This window comes from Condylostylus longicornis, unplaced genomic scaffold (assembly GCF_029603195.1).
Source record: "Condylostylus longicornis isolate FDR11 unplaced genomic scaffold, ASM2960319v2 ptg000016l, whole genome shotgun sequence".
In the NCBI taxonomy this organism is placed as follows: domain Eukaryota; kingdom Metazoa; phylum Arthropoda; class Insecta; order Diptera; family Dolichopodidae; genus Condylostylus; species Condylostylus longicornis.
This window is the reverse complement of record NW_026577985.1, coordinates 2,469,756-2,495,237: the sequence shown is the minus strand read 5'-3', so window position 1 is coordinate 2,495,237 and position 25,482 is coordinate 2,469,756. Positions and strand designations below refer to the sequence as shown.

The 25,482-nt window shown below is 28.5% G+C and overlaps 1 protein-coding gene across 9 annotated transcripts in view; it reads left to right on the top strand.

The window, feature by feature from the left end:
* Positions 1-25,482, top strand: part of LOC129605857 (serine/threonine-protein phosphatase rdgC) — a 174,638-nt gene that overhangs the window by 138,130 nt on the left and 11,026 nt on the right. For all 9 annotated transcript variants that reach the window (XM_055515834.1, XM_055515844.1, XM_055515843.1 and 6 more), the window contains 4 exons: positions 19,804-19,897; positions 21,423-21,571; positions 24,978-25,145; positions 25,213-25,416. In XM_055515834.1, coding sequence (XP_055371809.1) covers positions 19,804-19,897; positions 21,423-21,571; positions 24,978-25,145; positions 25,213-25,416 — 615 coding nt within the window. The remainder of the gene's footprint in view (positions 1-19,803; positions 19,898-21,422; positions 21,572-24,977; positions 25,146-25,212; positions 25,417-25,482) is intronic.

The following is a 25,482-nucleotide window of genomic DNA, read 5'->3' as shown; positions in this document are numbered from 1 at the left end:
TGTCAAAGCAATAGATGCTTTTTAAATTTTACAAAAGTAAAAATATGTAGTTTTTTTCTGTGATTTTTGAGTAAGTTTTTGTTAGTTTTTCACGTAACATTTTTCTCAGATCACAGAAATTTTGAAACTGTAAAAGAAAGTTAATTTTCACTCAAAGAAGTTTCAGTGTATCTTTTTCTATTTTTTTATGTATATTTCGTATTAACTTATTACGTTATAGTTTTATAAATCTTTAATAAGTAGAATCTTTATTAAATACTAAGGGTGTGTTATATGGAACAAGTTTATGAAATATTTTCGAGTTTTTTGTTTGTCAATTTTCCCTTCCAATTATCAAAGTAATTGTTGTATCCATCGTGTATTGCTTTCGCAAAACATAGTTTTTAAAACAGTTGGGTGGCAACCGATGCAGTATTTTTTTTTCTCTGCTATTTAATCCTTAAATTTCTAATAGAGACTATTAGAGTTTTTATTATTTAAAATAAACCTAATGTTGCGTGTCTTGAAAATATCCAATCAAATATATATTAGGCCTACGTTTTCGAATTTGTTTCAAATTTGCAAAAAATAAACCCCTGCAACGTTGATTCCATGGTTTAAATCAGTGACTCCCAAAGTGGTCTATATAGACCCTCAGGGGTCCATGAGTATCTGCTATGGGTCTATAAAAAATATGAATTTAATTAAATTAGTCTTTTATTTAACTTTTTCACATCATAGGTGTACCCTGCTACTGTTAGAAATTTACATCTGTCAAAGACAGTAGCACGGGGTCTATCAAAAATTGAAAAATACGACAAGGAGTCTGCAAGAGAAAAAAAGTTTGGGAACCTCTGGTTTACATAATTGTCTTTGAATTTTTTGAAACTATTTAACGGAAATTTAAAATACGAAAAATTAGAAAATATGTACATACATATGTATGTAATATCGATTTGGAGTTTTTTTTGTTGTATCAAATACTCGTTTACTTTTTTCAAACACGGAAGAAATATTTCGTGCTTTAATTAAAGTATATTCAAAATTAAGAAATATCAATAGTTGCATTGAAATGTCAGAATTAATTTTGTTGTGTGGTATGAAAAGAAAACAAATGTAAATTATAAGAATCATCCTTTAAGCACTCTTGTGTTACGTGAAATTTTGAAGAATTCTGCTTAACATTTTATTTCATTTTAATAGGGAAAGGATAAATAACTTAAAAATGATAAAGTTGGGTCAAACCAATGGTTTGTATTGTAGCACTTTTCCCTTCAACAAGTGAAAATTCTGCCTTTAAATACGGTCTAGGTATACCTATCACACTATAAAATTATTTTCATTCATTTTCAAAACTATTCCTAGGATTGAATATATTTAGGATGAACGATTTATGCACTCTTTGAAATAAAGCAAAAACTAATATAACAAGAGGGGTTAACATAGTGCTCGATTTTAAGGATTAATTGTGTGAGTTAAGAAAAATAATTATATTTTTTAATGTCATGAAATTTACCTTTGACTTTTTGCGTTTATAGATAATTGAAAAAGCTTGCCGTTTCGGAAATATAAGGTATCAAAAATTCAAATTTTACAAATTTCAAGAGGTGATAACTTGAGAGGGGGTGGAGATGGAAAAAAATTTTCTTCTAACGAAATGAACTATTTGATAATGTCTAAAAGCCCCTAAAATTTTAAACTTCTACAAGCTGGGGTCTAGAAGAAAAACGACATCAAAAATTTGGAAAAAAAGGACTTTAGATAACGGTAAATTTGAACGGCCATTTTGTTTTTTTAAAGTTTAACTATAGTATACCGCACTAGGGGAAGCAAGCCACTGCCTTTCTGCGTTTGCAAAATTTCAAAACTGCTTATGGTTTCATTGCAACAAATAGTTAAAAAAGGCCATTTTTAGGGTTTTGGGGGGGTATAACTTCTAGAGGGGGGGAGATAGGTAAAAATTTTATTCTACAAAAATAAGTTTCTAGTAAAGATCTATATACATACAAAATTTCAGCTTTCTATCTTCAAGGGTGTAGAAGTTTTGTAAACAAAAAAAATGTCCACGGACGGACTGACGGACGGACTGACGGACGGACGGACATAGTGAAACTAATAAGCACTTTTTTTCAAAAATTTCTTGAAAAGTGCTAAAAACGATAAAATTTGTATACAATCTATTGCAACATTTTGTAGTTTTCAGTGTTCATGAAATGTAATGATTATAGCAAGCTTGTCAAATTCATTTATCATTACGAGCCATTTTATTATTCTCTCAATTATCATTACGGGTTTCCGCACAATGCTTCGGCCCGCACAATAAAAAAACCTAAACTACTAAATTATACTCAAATTTTGATTTTTATTATCAACATAAAAAAAAAAAAAACATAAAAATAATACATGCAAAAAAATATAAAATCATTCTTTTAAAGAATAAAATCATTCTTTTTCTGTTTCTAAATCTTCGAAATTTGGTATAATTTAATTCGCAGTTGTAATTTTTAATATTTTTGATATTGACTGACGATGTTGATCTGTTATTCTTGATCTTTCAGCCGTTTTATTATTTTTTAATATCGAAAACAATTGTTCACACAAATATGTGCTACTGAATATTTCTAAAACACGCTTAATTGATTTAGGTAAATAATTATAAAATTTAGTAATTTTCACTTCTCTAAATTTTTGTTTTAATAAAGAATCGCACAGCATTTCGATTTCAATATCAACAGAAAATGGAAAAGTAAATAGGTCAAATTCATTTTGGCATCTGATAAAATCTAAAAATCTTCTTTCAGGTTCGGTTTTTAATTATTTATTGTAATTAGAATATTCGGAAAATTTCGAGTTTACTTCACTGGTGTACTGTTTACAAATATAAGAACTTAAACTAGTTCAAATACATAAGTATTTGATTTATAGGACAGTCGCTTTCCACTTCTCGAAACAGACAAAGGCGAAAATTCGGTTCCAGCTACGTTTTACATACAGTTTTGCATTTTTCGCATATGCATAAGTTTGGTTTTTGGATGTGTAACAAACCCTCGCAGAACTGCTAAATGATATTTCTTACTGATCTAAATCAATATTTGTTAAAATAAATCAATATTTGTTAAAGTTATAAGAATTAAATTTCACAATTTCCTAAAATCGTAACTGACCGCGTGTTTGACCTGTCTGGGTTATAGTATTAAAGGATTTCTTATAGATTTTGAAGTTATTTAGAACTATGTAGTCTATTTTTATCAGCTTACATTTAAGAAAAATTTAAAAAAGTTAATGTCGAGAAAAATTGACAACATTTGTTATGGTGTGATACACGTTTAGTGCGTAACAGTGAAATTAAAGTATATTTTTCGGTTTCAGTCACATTTTGAGATAAAATATAGCTGTTTATTTCAAAATTCATTGTTGTTTTTTACTGATACTTGTTGTATGTTACTGATTTTACTCATTAAAGAAAATAAGTGTATTGGGAAGAGGAAAAATTTTAAGTAAAATTGTAAAATTTCTTTTAAACGTTTTAAGTTATCAAAAACACATACGTTTTTATAATAAGAAAGACCTTTTATCTAAGTTACCAAGTTAAGTTTTAAGTTAAGTTTGGTTGCTTTTAATGAATATAATATAATTTTTTAATAAATGCCCGATAAAACGTCAAAAAACGTTGGCATGAAGTAAAAAGTTAACATTTGTTAACTAGTTCCTTAACATTGTAGTACATTAAGTATTAGTTCCTTAACATTGAAGTACTCAAGAAGCGGTTGTCTTAAAGTTGCATTTGAAGTGTTATGGAAATGAATATAATAGTCACTTTTATTATTTTGGTATAGTCTTTGCTCTAGTTCGTCATTCGCAACGCAATGCTTTGCGTGGTTTTCTCTGGTTACAATAAAAAATTGTGTTGTTATTCTTAAATGTGTTCAAGAAATAACTGTTGCATATCATTGCATTTAACTTCTTTGTTTTATCCGTACGAACGTATGTTTGAAGGGTATACTAAATTTGTCTTACTGTTTGTAACGCTAAGAAATAACGGTCTTAGATATAGACTCAAGTCTATGTTTGAAATCAATTCTGAGTTGATTTAGCCTTGTCTGTCCGTCCGTCCCAGCTATAACTCAAAAACTAATTGAGCTAAGTTCACCAAATTTTCACAAATGATTTATTGTAGTAAGTACCAGAACCCTATTTAAATTGGGCATGATCGGGGTACCGGTTCGGGTAGCTGCCATACACAAAGTTATTTGGCTATATCTCAGAAACTATAAAACCTGTGGTATTGAAATGTCATACAAACGAATATATTAGTAGGGCCAATGTGTTTGATAAAAGTTGTTGAAATTACTTGGCTTCTTCTGGTACCTACCATATAACTTCAAAAGCTATTTAACTATATCTCAGAAACTATAAAAGCTGTGGTATTGAAATTTCACACAAACGAATATATTAATAAGGCCGATGTGTTTGATAAAATTCGTTAAAATTTCTTGGCTCTTTCTGATAGCTGCCATACAACTTCAATAGTAGCTTGGCACACACAGTATTTTGAAAAACACAGTACTGAAATTTTGCATAAATTAATATGATAATACGGCAACTTAAAGTCATAGTCTGTCCCATAGTCAGTCATGGCATATTTATTCGCACATATGATAACAAATTCGTACGGATATCACAGAGTTAACAAGGTCAACTCTATTCTTCCTCGTTTTTGTTTAAAAATGCTCAAGGCGATGTTAAGGTTTATAATTTTCTTTTTCCAAATACTTAATGTCCGATGTTTTTGTGTAGGAGTTCATAATAAATGTAAAAAAAAATTGAAAAAAAGCACACCTTAAAAAGAAATTAGATCAAACACTCATGCAGAAAAATTTTAAAAATAAATTGTAAATTAAGCAGAACTTTTCATGTATTCCTCAAATTTAAGATCCTAAGGGCGAGTTTTCTCAAGTTTTAAAAATTATTTCAATTACAATAATATGATTTTGATAAGGTTTAAATGAATATTTTTATAAAAACGTGTCATCAATTTTTTTTGCTATTGTGAAAAGAGAGTTTCGATTTTGTTGTTTGCTTGAACTTCTGGAAGAGCAAATTATTATAAACTTAGCGTACGACACAATTTATGCAATATTATTTTAAGACATAAGTACATATTTTGCTTTGCAAAACTTTAAAAATTATAAAAAAGTGACATCGTGGTTTTGCAGCAATCGGATGTGCTTTATACTGAATTTATTATTGCAATGAGTGATAAAACAAGTTTATAAAAGAAATATTTAATTAAAAAATGAAATTTTTTTTTTCGATAAAATATTTTCTATTTTATGCCGAAACGTAAAAAACAATTAGCTACATAGACTTAAAATTGCGAATATAGACTTAATAATTAAAAAACGAAAAAAAAAACAGCAATATAGTCCCTCGAGCAACTATTAATACTCTAAAAAATGTGATTGATTAAAAAATCAAAACCAACAAAGATTTACATAATAAGATCACAACCATGTTCCCAATTTACTCAAGAAGAATAGACGATTGAGGTAAGAAAAAGTTTATCTAAAAAGGAAGCTACAGCAAATGAAGGAAAAATTGAATTTCGTGCTGAAGCAAAATGAATTTATTTTAATGATTACAGGATCGTAAGTTGATAGGCCTAAAAACATCATAAGTTATTGGCATTGCAGTGTTAATAAGAAACAATATAAAATTTTCAACAATTAGGCGCAGCATTATTGGCAACTTCAATTGCTTTGAAGCTTGTGCAACGTTTTAGCAGAAATTAGTAAAATATACAGTAAAAGAGCTAGTATGAAACGGAAAAATATTTAATCCCCCAACTTTTAAGAAGAGCTGGTTTAAATACTATTAATTTGAAACGTGTTAATAATAGCTATGTAATTGATAAGGAACAGGATATTTTAAATACAAAGGCAGCAAATTTATTTCAAAGAAATAAACATAATATTTCACAAACTATTAAAAAACTCAATACATTACCACAAAATTATAAAGAAAATAATGTTAATTCAATATAAAGCATTATTCCGCGTTCAGTAATCTAAATCATTCTCATGTGTCAAATTTGGATCAAAGACTTCCAGGTTTTTTTGCGACTCCACAAAATAAGTCTTCTTCATCCGGAACTGATAATATTCCTGACCTAGTACTTATCTTAAAAATTCCAGACACATTGATAAAGTTATTGTATAACCTTTAACAATTGCCTGAATCTATGTTACTTTCCAGGAAAATGAGAAAATTTTGATAAAATTTGACAAATTGCTATGACAAAATTTTCTTCGGATCTCTGCAGATATATTAATAATAATAGGTGTTGCGTAGCAACTTGTTTAGTACATCTAGAGAGAGCATTTGATACTGTATGACTTGATGACCAACGAAATGATACGCAATAAGTCACTTAGAGTTGTAGGTTCTGGAAACCATTACTCCGAGAAATTCCCCATAAATAGTGGCCTACAACAGGGCACGGTTAATTCTCCTTTGCTTTTTATTAATTACGTTAGCGAATTGCTTGAAATTTTAGGTTCTAATAACAGCATTGCGTTCACCGACGATTTAAGTTAAATCATTTAACCATCTGTTCGGCCGATCCGGATCCAAGAATGGCTCAGAGTCTTCTCCAAATTCAATTTTTGAAATATTGTAGTATTGGAAACTAAAAGTTAATTATAGCAAGTTTGAATTTATTTTATTTATGGACACAATAGATAGGGTAAATCTGGAGAGCAAAAACTATTGGCGCAATTTCAGGCTCAGGGCTGACGGAGGTTTGATTTCTTTACCGTATAATAATAGTGTTGATACCTAGGTGTTACATACCATTATTTGATGAATTTCAAACTTCACATTGAGAATCAAATAGGGCCTTTATGATTCTGAGTAAATTATTTTATTTTAAAAATGTCGATACTAAAGCTAAACTTTTGTGTTACAAAACCTTAATTAAACCTATTCTAACATATGGTTGCCTGGTGTTGTTTAATACGTTTTAAGTGCCTCTACAACGGAAAAATTAAGGTTGTTCTAAAGGAAATGCCTCATTGTCTATACTAATCTTATAATAATTAGGCTTTTAATCAAACTAATTTTCTCCACTTCTATTCTTACAAAATAAAAACGGGGCCTTCCTTTAATTCGAAATCATATTCGAAGGAGTTGTATTGTTCATAATAATTCTTTAGTTAGCCACGCTCATTACGAGAGTGAGGAAACAAATTTCATACCCTGGAGTCGTGTTTCTTGATAAACATAATTATGTAGAATTCATTCCAATTTTGTATCACTTAAAAAGACATAAGACTAGGAAGAACACAATTCCAATCGATTTGAATACATATAATTTATAAAATGGAAACCATTTTATATACTCTACTAATGTTATTCATAATTATAAACTATATAAACTGAACCCTATTTGTGGAAAAATTAGTTTGTAAGTTTTTTAAGATGCTGCACCTTCGTGAAGGGTATATTAACTTTGGTATGGAGTTTGTAACTACTTAAAGGAGTCATCTCCGGTATGGACATGTTATACACTTGCTCCATGTCCGTCCGTTCTTCCGTCTGCCAAGGAAGAATCCTATTGTAATTGGACCAATTCGGACAATGGGTTTGGATAACTGCCATGGGTTCGGATAACTGTATAAATATGAAATTTTGTATACGTATCTCCAATTATATTCTACAAATGTTCTAGAAATTTTAATTGGATCCCTGGACCGGTTCGGGTGGCTGTCATACAATTCCAAAAGCAAATTTTAAATATTTGGAAATATAATGAAGCCAGGTTCATGAAACTTGACAGTCGAGTGTCCAATAGTAGGTCAGACATATTCGTGAAGTTTCTGTAGAATGGTTTCGCAATTGTTATACAACAATGAAAGGTGCAGGGTATAATTCGATCGGTTTATACCGACTGAAACGTATTTACTTGTTTTAATTGTAAGTTTTTATTAATTTTTTTTTTTTTTGCAAGGAAACTGTTTTTCTTGTTTTTTTTTCTTTTTTTTTTCAATTATATTTTTTTAGCTTTAGTTTAAAACTTTTATTCTACTCCAACAAAAAAAGGACTGAATTCCTTTTCATTACTTTTTTCTCAGAGTAGTAAACACTAAATTATTGTTTCATAAAATCAATGCAAACATAATATTATTGTATTGAACTTGAAAAACATTATCGCAGGCATATAATGGCCTTAGCATTTAAATTTCTAGAAATAAATGCGAGCGCTAGAATATTAGCCACGTGTACATTATATACTATTATAACTTTCTTATAAATAGTTTTATTTGACATTTTGTGTAAAACATAAATGACAAAACAAATAAAACATAAAAAAAAAAATTTAAAAATTATGACAGCAAGCCTCCGCAATACTTTAATATTCCAATAGCGGGTTCTAGTGCTTACTCCTAAATATTGTTTTGGTATAATTATGTACTTATTCATACATTATATACTGAGCATACTCTACAACAGGCATGTCAGACAGGCGGCCTGCTGATCTTGTGCTGCCGCCCGTTACATTTATATTTATATAGGTGTTTGAAAATATTCTTTTTGAGATGTAGGTACTCGACTCAACGATTCATGTCCAATTATAATTTAAGAGTTAATAATTTGAATGTCGTTGCTGAACCAAGAGCACGCACATCTCATTTTTCTCATTTTTATGATAGTGTGGTGCCTAGAATTTTCAATCGTTTACCTATTTATATGAGACAGGAATCAAATATTGTATTGTTTTTGAGACACTCAAGACAATCCTTATTAATTTTGATCTAGAACGTATAGAGGAATTTGCTTTTAGTCTGGTTCTTTAGCTTTTGTATTTTGTAATTCTAGATCCTCTATTGGGCTTAGTCAATATTTTAAATAGATTTTAATTGCTTTCTACACTTCAATTTCTATTTTATTTTTAATTTTTTTTCATTTTTACCGACCGTATTGTGTAAATAATAGGTAGGTTATGTGATGGCAAAAAATTTTGCATATCGAGTTTTCGGTGGGAACGTACTTCTCGTGCCATTGGGATATATCAGGCCTCGGGAACTGCACTTTTTAGCGGCCTCTTTTACATTTTTCACCATTTTGAAGAAAATATTTAACCGATTTACTTGAAATTTCATATAAAAACTTTTTTCGACCGTCCGCAAAAATTTCTAACTTTTGGAAGAAATCAGGCATCAGCAACTGGACGTTTACTTCGGGCCAAATATACATTTTTGCGTATATAAAGGGATATAATTGACCGATTTCATTGAAATTTAATACATGAATTCCTCATATTAAAACAATGAACATATAAATTTTTTGAAAAGATCAAGGCTCGAAAACTGATTTGCGGGCCGATTTTACATTTTTCACCATTTTGAAGAAAATATTCAACCGATTTACTTGAAATTTCATATATGAGCTTTGCTCGACCGTCCGCGAAAATTGCTAACTTTTGAAAGAAATCAGGTGTCAGCAACTGGACGTTTACTACGGGCCAAATATACATTTTTGCGTATATAAAGAGAAATAATTGACCGATTTCATTGAAATTTAATATTTGAATTCCTCGTATTAAAACAATGAACATATAAATTTTTTGGAAAGATCAGGGCTCGAAAACTGATTTGCGGTCCGATTTTACATTTTTCACCATATCTACGGAACGAATTGATGTAATTTCTTGAAATTTAATGTTTGAGTTCTGGTTAACTGTCGAGCATTTCTGGGAATTCGGATAGCACAAAGCGACACTCTACTAAGAGCCAAATTTACATTTTTCTATGTATGTTAACTATAAGCTTACTAATGTCCTAAAAATTGGAAAAAAGTATTTAAAAAACATTTTTATAATATTCTGTAACTCTTTCACTTAACTATTTTATCTTAACTCTTTCACTTCACGGTTATGTGCTGACCACATCAGATTTTTTTTTTATTTTATATACTGTTATTATTAAATTCTTTTTTTGATATAGTTAAATATTTTTATTTTATTAAGATGGTTTATTAGTTACCCCACATAATTCATTAAATAAATTTAGTTTTTTTAATATTCAAAAACTATATCAATATCATTCGAAACTAAAAAATATCATTCGAAACTTGTTAAATGATAATAACAAAAGAATGATTTATAACTTATTTTATTTTTCCAATTTGTATATTACTGTATAGTTTTTTTTTCTTTCTTTATGGTTGTAAGATGGAAATGTAAAATAAATGAAATGAAATAAAAAAAAAAAAATTCGAAAATTTAGAAATAAAAAAACATTGCTAAATTTCTTTAAAAAAATGATTTTATATTTTTTTTGTATAACTGTATATTTGTATGTTTTTTATTTTTTTATGTTGATAATAAAAATTCAAATTTGAGTATAATTTAGTAGTTTAAGTTTTTTATCGTGCGACCCGAAGCAATGTGTGGAAAACTTAAAATGGCCCGTGATGATAAATGAGTTTGACATGCCTGCTCTACAACATAGTGAAGGATATATCCTAGCTTTATTATACAGTCTCTAACTACACTTGGCGGAATTGTCTACGGTATGAACAGATATATACATTCTTATCCTGTGTAAAATTATGCATTAATTTATACATGTCGGATTTAAAAATGGATTCGTCAATTAAAAAACGAAAGAACAGCAAACTTCCGAAATGCCTTTTCTGTCCTAGACAGCTACTATTATAATTAGACTGATACGAACAACGGATAGCTGTCATACGGTTCAAAATGATTATTTTACAATATTTCAAAAACAAATTTGTAATCAGATTGTCATCGTGTAGTATAAAATTCAGTTGTTTTAGTCCGACTGAAAGGTTTAAATCATATCGGCGACGCAGTGAATAGAGCATTTGCTTATTATTCAAAAGTTCTCGATGTTTGATTCCAGGTTGTAGTAAGCAAGGTATGGAAATTCAAAAAATAATTGTCTTTAGTACTGATGCTTACATTTGCAGATGCTTTGTTGCAGACAATCTTAACATTCTCAATAACACTATCTCTGTACATAAAACAGTTTCCATAAGATTTTGAAATTTTGTATTCTTATATACCAGTTTTTAGACTTTATGGCTTAAATTTAAAAATGTAAGTTTCAAATTTAAACTATAAAGTTTTGAAACTATGAAGTGAAAAATGTAAGTCTCAAATTTAAATCATGAAATTTTATATTTTAAACTGCAAATCTTAAGGAGCAAACTCTTTAAGTTTAAAAAATCCTTATATATACAAATTTTTAAAACTTTTTTTTACTTAGGTCCTGAACTTTTCGGTTGGACAAACAGAGAAAATTTTTGATTTTAAGTTTAAACTAAAATTTTTGCAATGTCATAAAATTTACAACTGAACCTTATGTTTATAACATATTCAAAGTTGATTCCCGTCATGTAGAATATTTGCATGAATTTCTTCAATGGATTTTTCATTTATCTTTAGCTATAGAATGGTGGATTTTCCTGTTTGCAAACTTTCGGTATAGTGTGAAAAAACTCCTAAAACCAATCTATACAGTGTTAAACATGCCAATAAAAACCGCTTTTATGTCAATAGTTGGGAATTTTGGAAAAATTCCTATAAATTAGGTCGAAAGAACACAATCAGGTGTTTAAAATTAGGTGTTTCAAATACAATTAGAATTTCGCATCAAACACTTTCATCTTGTTGTTGGAAATGTCTTAAACGATTTCTTAAATTTAGTTTTATAAAGTAACACCAAAGACTTGCTGGCGCAAATTCGTAAGCGAGAAATCCTTTAAGAAATAAAGACTTCGATTTACTATGTAATGTAACTCGATCTAAACAAATTTACCGATTTTCATATTTCATATAATTCTTTAATAAATTGTGATATTAAAATTTATCTTTCAAGGAGTATTTTTCTTTTCATTTTTGTTTTATTCCATTACTTATACATCATTATACGAGAGAACACATTCATCACTTCATCGTTACCATTTAAATAGTTACTGAAGTTTCTTGTGAAAGATTCTGCGTTATACTCGTATCCTTACTGTGGATGTATGAGTAGGTATCCTTTATTGAAATTTAATAAATGATGTAATAAAGCAAAATTGAAGCCATTAAACTAAAATAAATTTTGAGAATTGAGTGAATTTAAAAAAATTTATAAATTTTAAATTAAATAACAAATTAAATAAAATTTATTGAATTTTGACGATTACTGTTAAACTTTTTTTATAAATTACTTTGGTGTTTTAAAAACGAAAATTTAATTTCATGGGATCTGCCTTTTAGCACTTTTCCATAAAAAATTAAAAAAAAAAGTTCCCTTCCACCCTGTCCGTCCCTTCGTCTGTCCATTCGTTTGTCCTTCTATCCGTGGACTTGATTCATTAAAAAACAGACTTCTACACACGTGAAGATAGAAAGCTGAAATAACGAACATATTATATGTACATAAATCTTTACTAGAAACCTTCAGCAGTAGAAGAAAATTTTACACATCTCCTCCCCTCTAAAAGTTTTTTTCTCTTAAAGACCTAAAAATGCTGTTTGACTATTTATTGTAACGACACAATAAATATGTTTTAAATTCTGCAAACGCAGAAAGGTAGCGAAATTCGTTTTTTTCAAATTTTTTATATCGTTGAAGGGTCTGAAATTTTAGATACTAATAAATGGTGTATTTCGCTAGAAACAAATTTTTTTCTTTTCAAGTTATTGCCTTTTCAAAATTGTAAAATTCGAATTTTCGGCATCATACATTTCCGAAACTACTATTTTTACCAAGCTCCTGTAAAAATGCAGAAAGATAAAATATAATTCTTTTCTTAACTTACGCAATCACCACTTGAATTCGAGCTTTATGTTAACTTCTCTTTTGTTTTTGTTTTATTTCAAAGATTGCATACTTTGCTCATCCTAAATATATGAAATTTTTTAAATATTTAGGTATATGAATGAAAGCAATTTAAATATTGTACTCGTAATTCATTGTTTTCATTTTTCACCTGTTGAAGGGAAAAGTGCTCCCTTACAAACCATTAGTTTTATCCAACTTTTTCTTAATTTTCTCATAATTTTTAATGGATTTTTTTATTTATTTAGCTTTTGTAATACATTTAAGAATCCAATTATTGTATTATTTTTTTGTTATGTATTGTAAGTACCATTATAGGATCGTGAAATGCTATTAAGTGCACTTTTGTCCCTAACTCAGAAAAAAATTTGCCAGTTTCATTAAAAATAACAAAATTATATTTCATTTAATAATAAATTCAAAAATTATTTAATCTTAAAAATTATTTTTAACCTTTGCTTTTATGGTAGCATTCTAAAACCAAACTGTTTAAATTTCTTTTCAATTAAATTGCTTTATTTAATTTTTAAATTGTAATATGCATATTAAATTATTGAATTCTGTTCAAACTTAATTTTTTCTATTGTTTACTTAGAATTTTGCTAGTAAAAAAACATGCAGGTAAAATATAAAAAAATGTTGAAATTAATTATGAACTTTCAACCAAAATAAAGTTTTACACAGACTTACCATATCAGGTAAGGTATATGTCAAAAATTTGAAAAAATTGGTTTAAGATAAAAGTTGATTTCATAAGCTATTTTGTCATTATAATATTTGATCACTCTACGTATACTCGTATCACTGCAGCAGGAGGAAGTCGCTCTATTTTTCCTTATGCGGAATTTAGGACTTTGACAGGTCATAAATTCTAAAAAGAGTGGAGTATGTAAAAAATTTTCTTCTATAGAAACAAATTTCTTGCAAAAATCTACTTGTATAAAATTGTGTATAGAATAACTTGTGTTTCAACTCTCTAAGGGTATAGAAGTTTTGTAAACAGACACACATAAAGTTAATCTTAAATTTAAACCGAAATGTATTATTTTACAAAATATAGGTTTGATCGGACTATATTTTTAAGAAACAAACATTTTAGTGGGTTTCACTCCTGACGGTTTTCTATATACATGACACAGTAACACACACATATAACATGGTCTTATTATCTTTTTATACCCTGCTCTTCGTGAAGGGTATATTAACTTTGGTATGGAGTTTGTAACTACTTGAAGGAGTCAACTGCGGTATGAACATATATATATATTCTTGCTCAGCGCAAAATTCTGCGGCGATTTAGACATTTCCGTCTGTCCGTCCGTCCGTCCGTCCGATCGCACGATAACTCAAAAACGAATAATGCAATCGACACCAAACTTTCACAAGTTTTTTCTTTTGTGCCAAGGACGAGCCCTATTGTTATTGGACAAATTCGGACAACGGGTTCGGGTAGCTGCCATACAACTCAAAGAGTTTATTTTAAATATTTCGAAAACTAATAAAGCTACATATATAAAATTTTGTATACATGTGTCCAATTTTATTCTACACATGCTCTAATTATAATGGGATAGCTACACCGGTTCGGGTGGCTGCCATACAACTCCAACAGCAAATTTTTTTATATTCGGAAAAATAATAAAGTCAGATTCATGAAACTTGGCAGTCATGTGTCCAATTATAGGTCAGACATATTTCTGATGTTTTGATGGAATTGCTTGACAGGTTCGGGTACTTGCCATACAACTCCAAAAGCTTATTTTAAATATTTGAAAAAATAATAAAGTCAGATTCATTAAACTTGGCAGTTGTGTGTCGAGTTATAGGTCAGATATATTTCTGAAGTTTTGGTGGGATTGCTTGGCAGGTTCGAGTAGCTCCCATACAAGTCTAAAAGCTTATTCTTAATATTTGGAAAAATAATAAAGTCGGATTCATGAGATTTGGCAGTCGTATGTCCAATTATAGGTCAGACATATTTCTAAAGTTTTGGTGGGATTGCTTGGCAGGTTCGAGTAGCTCCCATACAAGTCTAAAAGATTATTCTTAATATTTGGAAAAATAATAAAGTCAGATTCATGAAACTTGGCAGTGGTGTGTTCGATTATAGATCAGATATATTTGTGAAGTTTTAGTAGAATTGCTTGGGAGGTTCGGGTACCTGCCATACAACTCCAGAAGCTAATTTTAATATTTGTAAAAATAATAAAGAAAAAATTGTGTATCCAGTTATAGGTCAGATATAATTCTGAAGTTTTGGTTGAATCGCTCTACAGGTACGAGTAGCTCCCATACAAGTCCAAAAGTTTAAATATGTGGAAAAATAAAGTCAGATTCATGAAACTTGGCAGTTGTATGTTCAGTTATAAATCAGACATATCCGTGAAATTTCTATAGAATGGTTTCACAGGTTTGAGTAATTGCGATACAACAACGAAAGGTGCAAGGTATAATTCAATCGGTTTATACCGACTGAAACGTTTTTACTTGTTTAAATTTTTTTTTGTTTTTATTTCTTTTAATACAATACTTTCACCAATGTTTATGTAAGAGATTTTCAATATTATGAATTTCTCATTTTCTTACACAGTCCTTATTTGCTAAAAAAATAAAGAAAATCTTTAAAGGTAACAAATAAAAATTTTGCACGTAAAAAGCAAATATTTCTTTGTAATAAAAATGTCGTTTAAGTTAAAATGTATATATTGAGAAAAGAACTTGTGCACTACTATGAAAACCAAAAATTAACTCGTTTTATACGTTTTTGTGATGTTCTGCGTCAAGTAAATTTTTACAATAAATTTTTTGTTGCTCACTAGAACCAAATCAATATTTTATGCTCCAAATAATTTTTTGTGGAAACAACATTGTAAATAGAAATAATAATGGTAGTAAGAGCGTACATTTTTTATCGTTTGTCATTATAATTTTTTTTATTTTCGTTTGAATGATTGACATGTAGACTGATTGAATATCAGGACTTTAATATTTTCATGAAGTTTAAGAAACAGATAAAAGATTAATGAAAATGTTCTTTTGTATGTTCTTTTACGTTTCTTATTTAAATCCCTTTGCAAATTCGATAATTCATTAAAAAACAGAATTTTTAACCCAAGTTTGACACGATAAAGTTACGATGCGTGAAATATTAAATAAATTCAAAATTTTATTTCATACATACGGGAAAATGTGTATGTATGTAGTAATATTTGTATATGTGAACATTGTTATTAAAAAAATAAAATGTTAAAAAGAAAAAAAGTATATATGTATTTTTTACTTTTAATCCTGGTAAACAATGTGATTTTTTTTAAAAAGAGAAATTATAATGACAAAAACGTCTACTTTGAATTCAATTTCCATTTTTAGCACTTTTCCAAAAATTTTTTGAAAAAATGTGCATATTAGTTTCACTCTGTCCGTCCGTTCGTCCGTCTGTCCGTGTGTCTGTTTACAAAACTTCTACACCCTTGAAGATAGAAAGCTGAAATTTAATACTTGCATAGATCTTTTCTCTCCCCCTTTTAGAAGTTATACCCCCAAAAAACCTTAAAAATGCAATTTTTTAACTATTTAGTGCAGTGAAACCATAAGCATTTTTCAAATTTTGCAAACGCAGAAAGGCAGTGGCTTACATCCCCTACCGCGGTATACTATAGGTTAACTTTTGAGAAACAAAATGGCCGTTCAAATTTACCGTTATCTAAAATCCGTTGTTTTTTAAAAATTTTTGATGTCGTTTATCTTCTAGACCCAAGCCTCTAAAATCCTGAAGCCTTAGGGGTTTTAGGCACTAATAAATGCTTCATTTCGTTAGAAGAAAATGTTTTTCCATCTCAACCCCGTCTCAATTATCGCCTATGAAATTTGTGAAATTTGAATTTTTGACGCCTTATATTTCCGTAACCGAAAGCTTTTTCAAATTTCTATCAACGCAAAAAGCTAACGGTAAATTCCATGACATTAAAAAATATTATTATCTCTCTTGACTCACACAATTAACCCTTAAAATCGAGCGTTATGTTAACCCCATTTTTTATTAATTCTTGCTTTAAAGACTGCATAAATCGTTCATCCTAGGTATATGCAATCCTAGAAATAGTTTCGTTTATGAATGAAAATAAATTTAATGGTGGATACACATAGACTGTATTTTAAAAGCAGTATTTTCGTTTGTTGAAGGCAAAAGTGCTACAATACAAATCATTGGTTTGACCCAACTTTATTTCTATTATACATGTACTAAAACAGGTATGAGCAATGTAAAACAAAAAAAAAAATTTTTTTCCAAATTCAAAGTTTTTTGGATGGAAGAAAATTTTTCCAAACTTCCTTTATAGGATTTATGAAAATGTATAATAAACGAATCAATATGCTTTTTACATATACATATATCAACTTATATTGATTATTGAAAAAAGCCTGAAAATTGGAGACTCATTTTGACTGATTAAAGTTAATATTTTTGGGTATTTCATCAATATGTTTTAAAGTTGATGTGAGAACATTTTGAGGTTTAGAATTATCAGATCACTTTTTTTCCTATTATTCTCTTATATTATAATATTTAATATTAAAAATTTCTATATGCATAATGAGGACTTAAATATTTTAGAATAGAATAGAATTGCCCGATTCTGACAAGCTAGAATGCATATTAGTTGTTTTTACACATTTTTATACCCTGCACTTCGTGAAGGGTATATTAACTTTGGTATGGAGTTTGTAACTACTTGAAGGAGTCATCTGCGGTATGGACATATACATATATTCTTGCTCAGCGTAAAATTCTGCGTCGATTTAGACATGTCCGTCCGTCCGTCCGATCGCACGATAACTCAAAAACGAATAATGCTATCGACACCAAACTTTCAAAAGTTTTTTCTTTTGTGCCAAGGACAAACCCTATTGTTATTGGACTAATTCGGACAACGGGTTCGGGTAGCTGCCATACAACTCAAAGAGTTTATTTTAAATATTTTGAAAACTAATAAAGCTATAAATATAAAATTTTGTATACATGTGTCCAATTATATTCTACACATGCTCCAAAAATTATAATGGGATAGCTGCACCGGTTCGTGTGGCTGCCATACAACTCCAACAGCAAATTTTTTATATTCGGAAAAATAATAAAGTCAGATTCATGAAACTTGGCAGTCATGTGTCCAATTATAGGTCAAATATATTTCTGAAGTTTTAGAAGAATTGCTTGACAGGTTCGGGTACTTGCCATACAACTCCAAAAGCTTATTTTAAATATTTGAAAAAATAATAAAGTCAGATTCATTAAACTTGGCAGTTGTGTGTCGAGTTATAGGTCAGATATATTTCTGAAGTTTTGGTGGGATTGCTTGGCAGGTTCGAGTAGCTCCCATACAAGTCTAAAAGCTTATTCTTAATATTTGGAAAAATAATAAAGTCGGATTCATGAGATTTGGCAGTCGTATGTCCAATTATAGGTCAGACATATTTCTAAAGTTTTTGTGGGATTGCTTGGCAGGTTCGAGTAGCTCCCATACAAGTCTAAAAGATTATTCTTAATATTTGGAAAAATAATAAAGTCAGATTCATGAAACTTGGCAGTGGTGTGTCCGATTATAGATCAGATATATTTGTGAAGTTTTAGTGGAATTGCTTGACAGGTTCGGGTACTTGCCATACAACTCCAAAAGCTTATTTTAAATATTTGGAAAAATAATAAAGTCAGGTTCATGAAACTTGGCAGTAGGATGTCCAATTATAGGTCAGACATATCCGTGAAGTTTCTATAGAATGACTTCACGGGTTCGAGTAACTGCTACACAATAACGAAAGGTGCAGGGTATAATTCAATCGGTTTATACCGACTGAAACGTTTTTACTTGTTAATATTGCATTATACATAAACTTAATTTTTTGAACCTTAAAGTGACCATTTTACTAAAAGTAGAAAAGAGGAAAAGAAAATTTAATTGACGCATAGTATTTTTCGATAAACGATAATATTATGGAACTAAGACAAAAAACTAAATATAAAGCAATTCATAAAACGTACATATAAGTTGAACTTAAAAAAATCATCATGTAAAGTTTAATATTTTTTTAGTATCAACAATATTTTTGATGAAAATCGCTACATTGCTCTTCTTCTACTTTTATTTTTTTTTTGTACAAAAAGGGAAATATCTTGTATCACATTGTGCTAAGGTTTTAATTATTTATTGCGATTAACCGGTCCATAGAGGCATTATAATAAATTTAAAAACTTTACAAGACTCTGCAAAGTAAGATCCATAAAATATATCATAGAAACAATTTTGTATTGGATCAATTTATTTTGGCATATATATAACTTTGCTGTAATTTAAAATAAGCAAAACAAACAACTGAATATTCAGAAAAGATATGGAACAGCAGTCAACAAATAGGAAATGTAAGCACGATGTACGTTAGCACATACATTAATAAATGTAATGTACGTGTTTACATGTATATTTTTTTTAAAAATGGAGGTAATATAAATAATTAGGTTCTGATTGTTTGAAAATCGTTGAGGTATTCTGCGTTTTACTCTTGCAAGCTTAGCCGAAACTTATAGGTGTTAAATATATTTCCCTTATTTTAGAAAATTTTATAATCCTTTTGAACTATGATATTAATTTTCAGACCGTTAACAAAAATTAACTCAAAAATGTAGTTTTTTTTTCATAATTGTGCAAGTGAGTGATTGCTGTTTAATTAAAATTTTCATTTATATAATATTTTAAAAGATTTCTTTAGCATATTATACTCAAAAGGCTGTACTAAATGATTTAAACTGTTTAGGTTAACAGTTTCTGTGTACTTGTTGTGTAAATATTGTTCGCTATTGTTCACGAGACCCACGCCTTCACATATTAATCCATTTTGGTCCATTAAATAATATGTCTTATTCTTAATTTACAATTTAAAATATAAATTTTAATTTTTGACCTTTTTTTATTTTCAGCTGTACAATTTTTTTAATGCTTTATTGACACACATTCCTGATGCTGCTGGAAAAGCAGTAGAATCACAACCAACTTCAAGAGCATCGTCAACAGGTAAACAATCGCATAAAATAAAATTAATTATAAAACGAGAAAAAATTAAGTTGACCGTGGCAACTCTGTGATATCCGTACAAATTTATTATCCTGTGTGAAGGTAAATATGTCATAGCTGACTGTGGGGCAGACTACGACTTTAAGTTGGCGTATTACCATATTAATTTCAATTCTGTGTTTTTAATATATTCTAAGATATAGCCAAACTACTATGGAAGTTGTATGAAACTAATGGACGGACAGACAAAGCTAAATCTACTTAAAATTAGTCGCTGATCAAAAATATATACTTGAGTCTAAGTCTCAGATTATTATTTCTTAGCGTTACAAACGGTAAGGCAAATTTAGTGTACCCTTCGAACATACTTAAAATTTCCCCTTAGAAAATCAAGTCTAAGACTTATGTGCTTGGTTTGTATTTTAACTTTATTACATAAAGGGCTAATAAAATTTAGCATATGAAAAGTTATATCGGCAATTTCTAATTTATTTAATATGAAATACATACAGGTAATTCGGTTCAACCAACGCTTTGTTGCAACAAGAATAAATGTTTTACAATAAACAAGAAAACAATCTCTTTACTACTTTATTAGGGGTTGGAATTGGAAAAAAATTTTCTTCTATTTTTTAGTATCTAAGAGCTGTTCAAATTTAAAATAAAAGATATCAAAACTTTGGAAAAAAACAAATTTTAGATAAATTCTAAGGGCCATTTTGTTTTTAAAAAGTTTAAATATTGTATACCAACAACTACACTCCTGCGTTTGCAGAATTTAAAAAATGTTTCTGGTTTTGCTGCAATAATTACTAAAACTGCATTTTTAGGACTTTGGAAGCTATAACTCTTAGGGAGAGGAAATAGGTAAAAATTTTTTTTTACGGAAATAAGTTTAATATCTATGTACATATGACATATCAGCTTTATATCTTTAAGGGTGTAGAAGTTTAGTTAACGTGTCCGCGGACGGACGGTCGGTGGGAACTAATAAGCACTTTTTTTTAAATTTTTTTTGGAAAAGTCTGGACACGTAAAAATAATTAAGAAATTTAGTCAAAAAATTTGACATTTGCAATTGTTACTAAAATATTATATGTATGCTTCATAGACGATTCTTAAGAACCGATTTGATATTAAATTAGTTTTAATTTTCATTTTATGGTTATATATGTGATGCATTTAGTTGATGTTTCTATGTAAAATATCTGTTCATCGGTTTTGTACAATAAAGGAAAAATTTATTGTATAAAAATCAATTTTATATGGTTAATTTAATATTACAGAGGTTGAACGAAATCTATCAAGTTATCTAGAAAAGATTTATCAATATTAAAATATCAAGAACATAATATGAAAGAGACAAAAAGACTTTTATTATTTAATAAAACTTACACTATAAGGAGTACTATCGTTGTTTCATATGTTACTATCAACAATTATCAACAATCTTAAACTACTCGTATATTTATGAATTCATACCAATATAATTAACTGACTGTACACATACTGATTTTATTCACAGAACATTTAGAGTCGAATTTCGCTGATGAATCTGATGATCTTGGTGAAGATGGTGTTGCACCAGAAAAATCTTACCGTGGACCACATTTGCAATTTCCTTTAGATAAAAAAGATGTTCACACATTAATTGATTTATTTCGTAAGAAGAAGGTAAATATATTTAAAAAGAAGCAATGAAACATAATGTTTTTGTTAAAGTATAAGTTATTATGATTATTACTTAACAGTGTCTGTTGACACCAGATTATATACATACCTAGATATATGTTATTAAAGTAAATTTATATATTTTATGTATATATGTTATTAAAGTAATAACTAATTTTTTGTCCCTAATACTAATTTTTATCTTATTATTAATATAATAAAGCGATAGCAAGTATCTATTGTAAATCGCATTGATGTATTGTTGATTTTGGTACCAAGCGTATTATTTTTGATTTGGGCAATGATTTCAGTAAAATACTTTTCGACAGTTAAGAAAAATTTCCCATTTAAAGCGAGTATTTAATTTTTATAATTACGTGTGTTTAATTTTTACCGGGCGTATTGTGTATACAATAGTTAGATTATGTGATGGAACGCACATTCTCATGGTAGGGAAGTGTAAATAAAGTATTTTTAGCAACCTGTCGGTCTGTGAGTCTGTGTGTGCTCGCGTGTATCTCAAGTTCGGCTGAATCGATTTTGATCAAATTTTATATGTAAGTTTATTTCGACCATGGCACGAATTGATCAACTTTTGCGATATATCAGGCCTCGGAAACTGTACTTTTTAGCGGACCTACTTTGCATTTTTGATCACTATGACGAAAATATTAAACAGGTTTACTAGAAATTTCATATTTAGGCTTTGTTCGACTGTCCGCGAAACCTCCTATTTTTTGGAAGAAATCAGATGTCAGCAACTGAAAGTTTACTACGGGTCAAATATAAATTTTTGCGTACACTGTAAAAAAGTCGTGTAAAATTACTGCAATAATACTGGGAATTTGAATTCCTAGTATAATTGTAGCGAAAAATCTCAACGATAGTTAAATATTACACCGGCGAGTAATTTACAAATTTTACTTTTTTGTAGAGTAAATTTTTTACTAGATTGTAGAGGAAATTTACTTCAGAAAATAGAACAAAAATAACTCTTCGATGAGCAATAATAATCTGAACTAATAATTTTAATTTTTGGTATAGTATTTTACATTCAGGTATAGTGATGTATTCCCCCTGTCAAAGGAGTAATTTACTTCACTTGAGTAGAAGATAATTTGCGAAATTTTGATATACTATGTTAAATATATAATAGTAGCAGATAACGTGGCAGAGTAAATCCACAAAAGCAAAATGTTCCACCTTTACTATTAGCATTTTTTCTGCAAAATATACGCTATCCGCTGTTCAAACATAGTATCTAAAAAAAAAGAAAATGTAAATTAAAAACTGAAAAAAACTTGAATAAGTTATATAAGTGTGAAAACAAAAAAAAATACTTGAAAGAAAACTTACCAACTATAGCAAACCAAGGACCATTCGTCGGAATAGATATAATGATATCTTCCATCGTCGTTCCAAACTGCAAGGAAATTAAAATTTTATTTATGCAATTATATATATTAAATTTCATGTAAAGCAAATCAATTCTTTCTTTAAAATAATTTGCTATAGCATTGAATGTAGACACCCCCTTCTTCTTCTTTGGAATTCTTTCCAATTTGATTAATTTCAGCTTTGTTTTTTCAAAATTCATTATAAAAGTGTTTGCATTTAAATTCATCAGCAAAAAAGCAGAAGAAAAATATTTAATTTACTTTTTTTTATTTATAATTTTCAAATTTTGCACTTTTATTTTGCACTTGAAAGTTTTGTATTATGTTATTAATTTTTTAAATATTTATAATTTAAACAATTAATTTAATTTTATTTCTTTAATATACTTAATTTTTATATTTTTATTGAAATATATACTGCATAAATATATATACTGCATTAATTGTAGTAAGAATTACTATATTTTTGAGCAATTTTGCATCAATTTTTTACAGTGTGTATAAATAATAAATCGATTTCATCGAAATTTAATATTTAAATTCTTCATATTAAAACAATGAACATACCAAAAAATTTGGAAAGATCAGGGCTCGGAAACTGATCTGCGGGCCAATTTTACATTTTTTATCATATCTACTAAACTAACTGGCGAGCATTTCAGGGAAATCAAGTGGCACAAATCGAAACTCTACTAAGAGCCAAATTTACATTTTGCTAGTTGTGTTAACTAAAAGCTGATCATCATGATTTTTTTTAATAAAATAAAACATTAACAAATTAATTTCGTTTATCAAAATATACGAAATAAAATATTGTTGAATTTTATATATGACAAGGAAATTTGTATGGATAAAAAATTATTAATGAAATTGTATAGATAAATTATTGTGGATCATATATCAGACTGGAGGTCGTGAAGAACTTTTGGGAATTGAAAATTTAAAAGAAAATGAAAACTTTTATATTAATTATTTTTATAAAATTTTCTTCTATTGATAATTCTAAAATTATTGGTGTATGAAATTCTTCTTCTATTAAAAATTGTTCGCTACTAAAATTTTTTTCTACTGTAATAAAAACTCACAATTTATGAATTAACAAAAAATTGTGGACACGTTAAATGTATTTCACTGAACCAAGTTATTATAACACATATTTTATATGTTATATGCAATTTATTATGTTATAAAGCATAATCAAGAGATTTTTTCATTATTGCCGTCACAGAAATAAAGAAGTTGCAAAATTATACCCATATAATTTATATCCGCTGGAGTCCCCGGATATACAACGCTATTTGGTTATGAAAAGCCACACAAATTTTGTGTTCATAAAGTTGGTGTATTAAAAAAAAAAAGGAAAAAATAACGCAAGGAAAGATATTTTTCACTTTTAATTATAATTTTATTACTGAATTTATAAGAGAAAATGAAGAAAAAGGGACATGAACCGTATGGTTTTTTAAACGACTTCTTTGTAATTTTTGAAGCTGAAGTTTTAAAAATTTTCCTAGATATAGCAAAAAAGCCGCCAAAACGGCATCATTGAGGATCATTATTGTGAAAAAAAAAACAAATAATCATTTGTTTCTTTTTTTTTAAACCCGAAATCATTTATTTCAATAAATATTGCAGAGTCAACACGATTAAGTCATTATTTTCGTACTCTGAATTTAAGATTGATTAATTTAAAGAAAAAGAATAAAAAAAATTGTATATTTTTATTTTAAATTTATCGTTCGACATGTAATTCATATAATTAATGTTCATCTTCTTCAAAAAACCTTAAAGTATTAAAGCTAACACTCGTAAGGCAAATAAAAATATTTTTCGCTTTTATGTCCTTGAATACTTTTAATATAATAATGTTAAATATTGATGTTCGTTAAAGTACGAATAAAAACAATTTAAGTACAATTTTTAGCAACATACAAAAATTATAACTTATACATGTACAAAAATATTTACATAAATAATTTATTTCAAATAAATATTTTATATTTAACTTTTAGTACAATCGCTTACATGCCAAATATGTAGCTGGTATACTACGCGAAGCAACGAACCGTCTTAAGAGACTTCCAAATTTAAATCAAGCATCGACTGCAATATCAAAACAAGTTACTGTGTGTGGTGACTTACACGGAAAATTAGATGATTTATTAGTAATTTTCCATAAGGTATGTTTACTCAACTTATTTCTAATTTTAATTACGTATATTAAAATAGTGGTTTGTTTATACACAGAATGGACTTCCATCAACTGAAAATCCTTATGTATTTAATGGTGATTTTGTAGATAGAGGTAAAAAAGGTCTTGAGGTGTTCTTGTTATTGCTAGCGACCTTTTTAGTTTTCCCTGGTGGAGTATTTTTAAATCGAGGAAATCATGAAGACAGCGTTATGAATGGTAGATATGGTTTTATTAGAGAAGTTCATCAAAAATATAAAGTAAGTGCGAATTAGTTATAATATAATACGAGTAGTAGTTATAATTATAACTTATTCTTATATAAT